Source organism: Porites lutea, chromosome 1, assembly GCF_958299795.1.
Source record: "Porites lutea chromosome 1, jaPorLute2.1, whole genome shotgun sequence".
Classification (NCBI taxonomy): domain Eukaryota; kingdom Metazoa; phylum Cnidaria; class Anthozoa; order Scleractinia; family Poritidae; genus Porites; species Porites lutea.
The window spans coordinates 43,761,542-43,770,289 of NC_133201.1; the positions used below are offsets into that span (position 1 = coordinate 43,761,542).

At 40.2% G+C, this 8,748-nt stretch overlaps 1 protein-coding gene across 6 annotated transcripts in view; it reads right to left on the bottom strand.

The window, feature by feature from the left end:
• Window positions 1-8,533, bottom strand: part of LOC140951918 (transient receptor potential cation channel subfamily M member-like 2) — a 32,068-nt gene extending 23,535 nt beyond the window's left edge. For 3 of the 6 annotated variants that reach the window (XM_073401327.1, XM_073401304.1, XM_073401296.1), the window contains exons 1-6: window positions 6,011-6,146; window positions 5,232-5,429; window positions 4,082-4,253; window positions 3,445-3,622; window positions 2,939-3,080; window positions 271-340 (exon numbers count right to left, since the gene is read on the bottom strand). In XM_073401327.1, coding sequence (XP_073257428.1) covers window positions 271-340; window positions 2,939-3,080; window positions 3,445-3,622; window positions 4,082-4,253; window positions 5,232-5,375 — 706 coding nt within the window. In that variant the 5' untranslated portion in view covers window positions 5,376-5,429; window positions 6,011-6,146. Of the gene's footprint in view, window positions 1-270; window positions 341-2,938; window positions 3,081-3,444; window positions 3,623-4,081; window positions 4,254-5,211; window positions 5,430-6,010; window positions 6,176-6,288; window positions 6,452-8,450 lie in introns of those variants that run through there. The other 3 variants (XM_073401311.1, XM_073401319.1, XM_073401335.1) reach the window with 3 other exon arrangements.
• Window positions 8,534-8,748: the final 215 nt, after the last annotated feature.

Sequence of the window (8,748 nt, forward strand, 5' to 3'; positions counted from 1 at the left end):
AATTTCGTTTATCTGTTAGTCGATATTACGGGATGATACTTTTAAGGATGACGTATTGTTACCTCTGAGGCTAATTTGGCAGCGAAGCGAAGTTGCTATTTTGAGTCTATTGTGTAGAACCATTTAAAAGACACTGCAGTTGAGTGCTGATGGTTACGGCTTAGAAAGTACAGGGTTAGGCCTGAGTTACGATCTGGCACTAGCAATTAACAGCAGACCCTAATTAGGCTTGTAAATGGTATGAAGTAGATAAGCAAAGTTTTCTCTGACCTTTCAAAAGAGCTCTCAATATCGCTCTGTCAATGTTGATACCGTCTTCATCCATACGAAATATTGTGATCTAAAGGAGGTATATGTATTTCATAAATATATTTAGTAACTACATTAACGATTGGAAATTCATTGAACACCTTACTACTGCGGTCGATCAATTTGAGCTTCTGCTACCACCCACCCTTCCTATTAACCAATTTACTTTTTACTTTAGTAGTATAGAAGTGACAAAATAGCCCCTCTTTCGCAAAAGCGTCTACCAGAGTGTGCTTTTAATGTACTAAAAAGCAACAACTATTAAGTACGGATAATTGGTATTTATGCAATGCCAAGTTTACGTATTTGACTTATCATGAAGTGATCACGAGGCAGGGTTTTGCGTCTCTCAGAACTTAGACACGTGAGGTGTATATCATATTTCTCCTCTTTAAAAGGTGGACACCACTAATGTCATTTCTCCCTTCAACTCGTGCCCTTCGAGTGAAACTTCGGTGACTTTGAGTTGGGCCATCTCCTTTTTCAGGCAAGTATATTTGTAATTTCTTTCCTTCTCCAGTTCTATCTTGCCAACTTGGCTGTAATCTCTTTTTGTCTCGGTTTATTTCAACCGATTCCTCGGCGGCGCCTTATGCCTTTGTAAACTGGCATCGGCGCTTTCGATAAGAATGATTCATCTTTAACGTCAGGGTTGTTGACCTAATTGTGTGTTTATCAATGTCTTAGAAGAACTGTCATTTTGTAGTAGGCTTTTTAGTTCTAGCACAATTGGTCTAACCTGTTTTTTTAGGAGGTGGGGTCCTTTTTCACAGTAGTAATAAAGAGTTGACGAAGATTTGCGGGAGATTGAGAAGGCGGTGACAAATTCTTTCTCTCTTTGCACATGGGCTCGACACCCTTCCTAGACGGTCACATTCACATTTATCGTCCCCTAACGTATATATACCTGCTGGTTTGGTGGTCAGCTTTACTTTTTGACCCTGATTTTGTCTGCATTATTTGACATGCCCTAATGGGCGTTAATCATGGGTCGCCTAATGGCGCCCTGTTTTTAGTAAGTCCTTAAGTCGCTTCAAAGAACGTTTTCATCGATTTATTACCAGGAATTGCTGACTTAACGGTGTAAAAGTGCACTATTTTGGGGGGCTAACTCTGGTAGTGAGCTCTTGCACTCAGACCGTTAATAGGGATGTAAATGTCATCTTTTTCGTTCATGACCGCCAACCTCGCCAATTAATTTTAAAGGGACATTATTGCAGCCTGTCAGTCCGGGTTCTTTTCTTTAGCCTAGCATGCCCACAGATGTTAGAGAGATATGAGTTTTCTCACCGGAAACCACAATTTTTTTATCAATTAACCAATGAAATTTGTTATCAGTGAAAATATGACTAGTCAAAAAGCAGATTCCTTTTATACCAAGCACTAATGTCGTGCATTACTGTATTTCTTTTTTTCGTGTCTCACAGTCTGCTCGTGTTTCAACAAGGGCAAAGCGTGCCCGCAACGCCAGTCCTTCTGCACAGAATTCGACCCCAACTTTGCCGGTCCCACCGTCGCAATCACTTATTCATGACGCAGAAGAGGTTCCCCCATTCCCGGCAGTTAGTGCAGGACCACCGAAAAGCTCAGCGCAAACAACCGTCACTCAGCACAGCTCAGATCCACCATTACCGCTTCAGTGTTGCAAAACCTACACGGTGCTAGCGTCATCCCCTAGCCCACCACTCCGAATACAGATGTAATCACTATTGAAGCCCCTCAAATCCTTTCCTCTACATGCTTAGTGGTCCAGCAGGAAAACACCGACATCATAGAAGGTGACCAAACTACCTTGCAAGTTCCGTTAGGCAAGCCCTTTCAAACCGTAGCGATTCATTTGGAATCACGCGTGCCTGACAAACTTAGGGCTAAGATTTGGCGCAATGAATATTTAGATTTCGGGCTACTTTTGTTAACCAACCATGAAGACCCCAGATACTCGGTCTCTGTTTCTAGTGAACAAGATCTCGGGCACGCTAAATTATGTTTAGAGCCTGTTCGCAAACCAAAACGAATCGCTACTTTTAACCAGTGGTCAACGGCTTTTAATACTTTTGCCGCAGTTTATTCCATCAAATACCCGTCTTTGGCTCCAACATTATTAAAATTTTGCGACGTGTTGAAGGACTTAGCTAACCGCTCAGCCTATTGGCGCTGGTATGATGAACAGTTCCGTTATTTCCGGCAAACTAAAGCGGACTCGTATCCCTGGGAGCAAGTTCAATGGGATCTTTGGTTTCAGGCCCACCCAATTCAGGGCTACTCTCAACAGCAGTCCTATTCAGGACTACGATCACCCGGACGATCATGCTTCATCGACTTATGAAATGACTCCTGGGTTCAAATCTTTCACAATGGCGTCATAAGTGTTAATCTGTTCCCGTGGGGACGAAAATTCGTCAGAAGAAGAGTTTATATTTCCAGTTTATATGATTATTGTTTTTTAGAGAGTGGGTTCCTAAATCAGCCCGATAAAATTAAACTAGATTATCTTTCGCGATAATAAGTACCCTACTAATAAATCAAATCTTACATTCAGAACCTACTAATATTTTGTGATCTGCGTCAAGCCGGTTTGTGCTTACTTCAATATATAACTACAGTGAGTTGTGTATCTCGGTCAACTTACATATCTCTTATTTCCCACGCATTTCAGCACATCGCGGTAAACAGACAAGCATTTCTGCTCGTTACATTCCGGAAAAGCTTTCTGAATTTTCATTAAGAGCTGATGATGTTCCACAACGTCCGCCATGTCTTCCATATCAGTGCTTTAAAATAAAGGAAGGTGAAATAAAAAAAAACCTTATGAACAACAGTTTGGTGTGTACATGTTTGGCATAACCACTATTTCATGCAAAATTGTAAAGAAGATAAATGTCGACGACGACGACGACGAAGAAGAAGAACAACAACAACAACAACAAGGAGAAGAAAAACACGCAAAAAAATTATTTTGCCAGATGAATGATATCTACTTTTTGAGGAGTATCAGCAAAGGAAAGAAAATCGTAGTAAGCCATGGCCTACAAAAGAATTATCGCCTAAATTGGCCTTTCCTGGCATAAAGTTTCAGATAATAATATCAGTAAAAGATTCATATGACATAAGTGGAAGCAAAATTCCATTACACACCTGTCATTTGAGGAGACTAGGTTATGCGCATGCGCCAATATATCTGCAGCTCTACCGCTGCCCTCGGCAATGACGACAGGCACAGCTGGACAGCTCGTTACAGATTCCAACACCGTAAGAATCGTGTTGGGACCTCCCTCAAGAACAAGCAGCACCACAGGGATACCATGCGATTTACCTGAAAAACAAAAGAGCAAGGGTGAGGAGTCCTTTCTAACCCTAATTTGAGCAAAGATTGAACAAGTTGTTATGAGAAATGAAAAACCATTAAACTGCAACTTCCGCGTTTGTCTTGTCTCCCGGTGGCGTTAGTTGGTAGAGTCGGTTGCGCAGAAGCCATCTTACTCTGATCACTAATAGTCCACGAGTCAACTTTTTGCGAGAAAACAAAGGCTTTAATGTTCCCTTTGTTTTTGTCATTGATTTTTTTTTATTTTTTTTCCAATACGCCTTTGTTCACCTCGTGTTTCACATTCGATCTGCGATGACTTAATACATATTTGTGAGCTGAAAAACCCTAACCCTAACCCCAACCCCCTCGCTCGGTTCGTGCTGGACTAATTTTTTTCGATTTTTACTTTTAGTTCTCTTGCAATTAAAGCAACATCTGACTTGTATTTTAAATAAATTAACTCACTCCTGGAGATCTTTTTCGTTGTTATGCAGTTTTGAAGGCTGGCACGAAATGGGATTTCCCCTCCATATTTTCCTTCTCTCCCATCATCAACAAGGATGAAATGTGAATGGTTGTTATCCAGGCATGCGCCCTCGGACAAAAAGCTGGAAGTCATGTGATACGTGACCACACCCTGTGTCAAAGAAATAAAAACGACAACTATTACTTGGCCCACGCGGCTAAAGCTGTAATCGTCTTCTGTGGGATGTTAGTTATAAAAGCACATGGATTATGTTGCCAGTATTGATCCATACTCGTTTGCGTCAGATGAGATGAACTTTTTACCTGCAGACCTCGCCAATACAACAGAACTTAGATAACAAAAACAATCACTTCATATCACGCTTCGTCCTCCATACAGCGTCTTCCTTTCCCGAACTTGAGATGGATTTGATTGGGTTAAAAAAGGAACGCAAAAAAAGAACACTCTGAGAGCTTGCCAGGCGGAATAAAAAATATTTACTAACAATATAACAACCAAAATCTTTAAAACAAGCTGTGCGATGGCATTATAAGGAAAAGACCGGTATTTCAACAACATCTCGAGGATCTTATAAGTAGATAGAGCATGATCTTACGAGTTGTCGTAGTGCTGAATCGGACTGCTGTTAACAGTGTCTGACGTTTCGGCAACCTGTGCGGTAGTCATCTTCAGAGTTAAAGTGAGCTGTAATACGTCAGTTGATGGTTATTGACCTGATAGGTCGATTAAGTCGCAATGTTATTGGTCGTCTGTCAGTTAAGCCTTATTGGCTAAATGTCATTGGTGTGTTTCGATCTGTTTTTTGTCACAGTTCAACAGTCGTTTATTGTTAGTCAAATTGTCAATAGACCATTTTCGATACATTAAAATTCATACTTGGCTCCAAGGCTTGGGGAAATAAAACAAAAGAAATGTATTATTCATTAATAAGCCTCAAGATGATTTCTTTTGTTTTATTCCCCAAGCCTCACAACCAAGTATGAATTTTAATATATCGGAATTGGTCTATTATCCAGTCATTCTTTCGCACAGGTTGTTGAAACTTCAGGCACTGTCAACCCAGACGAGCATGCTCCACCCACTTATGAAGTGACTCTTGGGTTCAAACCTTTCACACAAGGATCTTACGTTGCTGTTTATTAAATCCGATCTATGTTCCACAATTCCCCACGTAGCAATTCCAATCAAGTGCAGCTGGGAAGGTTTGTCTTTTATCTGCGCCCCACGTGACATGACAGTGTGACCCTTGACGGCTTCTCCCACGTGACGCATTACGCCAGTGTTTGTTCCGCCTGTGATAATCCATGCACCTGTGGTCTGGGCGGCCTGTGGATCATTAAAATTACGGTAACAGTCAGTATCAAACTCCATCTCTTGTTTGTAACGATAAAGAGCTTTTTTGAATAATTAAATTACACACATCTCTCGTATGCCTTATGTGGAAAACGAAAGCGCAAACACGTTCATTCGACAAGAAAAAAAATATGACTCTATAGTCAACAGCTTGGCTGATGAAAAAGTTTTCAGCACTCGCACTGGACTGAAAATGTGTGGGGAGTTCAAGGGCGTTCGCCTTAATCAGTATAACCGTGCGCACGTCTAATTCGTGGCGCATGAAAGCGACTGGGTCCGATAACCTACTGTAACACCTCTTAAAGAGCCACAGAAAATTAATTTGGGTAGAATAAATTGTTCCTTTTTTATCTCTATTCAAGCGCCATACAAAACCACCTACGTGCTTGTGTTAGTGAGAAATTTTTTTACAAATTAATTTGACTTGTACATAGTTAGTGGAGAAAGTTGGATTTTAGGCTTTCAGTTGCAAGACATTTTGAGGCATTTTTCAGAGTTAGCCTTGTCTTCTAGACTTTCAGAGAGCTATTTCTTTTTACGGTAATCGCGGTTACCTTTAAAAGCCCCTGTCGAAGCACGTTCTTTAATTTTGGATGCAGCTGAAAGCTTTTTGCTCCTCCTGTTACAGAGATCAGCAGCTTGGGTAACTCTAGCTTCCATTCGTACCTTAACACTTGTAGAACCTTTTCAGGATCAGTGTCATGAGAGATGCGGATGAACTAAGGATTATAACGATGAAAAAACAAAAGTAAAATAAGTGAGATAGTCTTGGAACTCTACGTTCCATCTCATAACTACAACTGCTTACGCCTCTAATAGTGTTTACTCTTACCTTAGCTCTGCTGGTTTGTCCAGCCCCAGTAAATTCCAGTTCACCGTAAGCATCTGTTGGTTCCTCTATAGTATGCTGGCTGATGTCCCACGTGACATCACTGGACTGGATATGACGGGTCGCCTCAGATTCATGGTCTTCGTGCAATCGACCGCAACAACAACTAAAGTAAAGATATAATTGTCAATGAGCCAGAAGTTTCAAGCGATCGGCAGGTTTTAATTTGTTTCAAAACGTAATATCATAGTCACACTAACGTCCTGTACAGATGAAGGTGGGAGAGCCCAGGTAGGTGAGGTAACCCGCCTAGTTGGGGTAACCCGCCTGTTCATACAATCTCTCATATCAATTCAATCGCGTTTACCTGATAGGTGGGGTGACCACATGAGACATTATATGTACAGGCGGGTTACCTCACCTACCTGGGGTCCACCACCCCCATGTAAACAGGCCCTAAGAGTGCTGCCGCTACAACTACTACTACCTCTACTCACCGTGTAATTTCCTTTTTAGAGGGTATGAACTGGCCACATGTTCGTTTTTTAAATGTGGAGTATATCCATGATTCCTTACCGTTCGTGGGCTGTTAAGGTTAAAAGATGGGACATGCATTAGCAAGTGCCGCCCATTTTCAAATCAGTTATTCTCCCTCGCTTGGATAAATTTTTTTGGAATAACTGAATCACACATAAAGCAAATTTTTAAACTCCAAAGCGAATTCGAAGGACAATGACTACAAATGTTTTTGCAATATTATGGGTATCAGCAAGAGAGGATAAGGCTTTATCCTCTCTTGGTATCAGAGTTTCCAAGACAATGAACTGAAAGGACTTTTTTCATCACATATTGAATAGAGAAAACGCCATATTCAATGGTAAATAGAAACTTTACATCCCGGATTTTTGACTGTTATTGCCACAGCCAGAAATAAATTGCATTGAAGTTAGTCAGCCATGATAACACAATAGAAGAGTAAAATAGTAAAATAGGCTAATCAGCGTGAATTTAAATCAACTCTTAATTAAAAGCACAAATGAATTGTTAGTCACGAAATACAATGATTAGGCGAAGAAAACTGCGCTGTTTGGACACCGATGACTTTAATGAATAAGGGAAATTTAATTTATATATACGTTTTCTTTTTAGTAACTGTTCCTTACCAGAGGAAAAAAACAGCAATAATGACGAAGACTCGAATTTCAAACAATCTCTGTGACGTCACAACACAATTTCAATAAAATCGCTTTACCCCTGTGATTTTACAATTTCGTGCAGTATGAGCGAATGCTATAGAGTGCTTACTGAGGCGTAAACGTTTCTTGTCTAGTATGATCAGCAGAAATTAGAACTGAATTCAGGGCCTTAAACATGGGTAATTTCTTTGAAGCATTTCCGCCATACGTTGAAATTAAAATACCAAGTTTTTAAGTTTATACTAATTTATTATTACCATTAATTAATATTCGCTTTTGTACAATAAGGCCTGAAAACAGCTGTAACAATTATATAATATCACACATGTTCCACATGTTTAACTCCGAATGAAGGCCCAGTACAAATTTCTTCGCTTGTTTTCATTTCTTTTACTGGCTAAAGAACCCACGACAATTTTATGCGGCAAAACTGTTGTTTTGCAAACAAAGTTCAGCTGATTCAACAGCGGCGAGTGGGCAATATCTTAGTTTGGAGCTTTAAGTTTTTTACCACGTACTGTTTTCCCTTTTCTTTTCCCTTTTGTTACTGAAGTTCTTTTATTTCTCCTAAGCCAGTGTGAGATCAATTCGAGGGAAAACTTTCTTAATTTTAATTCACAGTCAAAAAGCACCGCATACCTAGAAGCCATACCTAACAAAGTTACGTATAAAGTTCTATTTGAACCTAGTTCCGTTATGCGGCTTGCTCGAAGTAGCAGTAGTAAATCAGTAACACACAACTGCTGAAACCGGGAAAACCCTATATATAGCCTCGGACCCATAGTAGTGGAGCCGATCAAGAGCTCAACAAATTTTGCTGCAGTAGAAATTAAACACTTCCAAATTTACAATCTACACCGTTATACTTTGCTTTGGTTTAAAGCAAACAACAACTTCCAGAAGCTGGTCGTAAACAGATTACGAAGTGAATTGCTCTTCAACTAAAACTTAAATGTTGTTCTGTTTTACCTTACTGAATTGCTTTGAATCGCTTTCCTCCGTTCGTTTCTGCCCAGATACAAGTTCGGCGGACGGGAAGTGATTAGTCTTGTCTGTACCGTGATTCGAAGACATTCTAAATGCAAAGATATGGACCAAGAGTAGTCTTTACATCGACAATTTCAAACCCTTGTTCGTTCGGTTTTTTAACAGTCGTCTAGATCGCCAAAGAACATGGGAAGAATGTCCGACAGAAACTGATCACGTTTTCAAAGTTCTTCCTTTTGACAGTGGAATAATTTAGAGAATATCAAGCCATATGACGTGA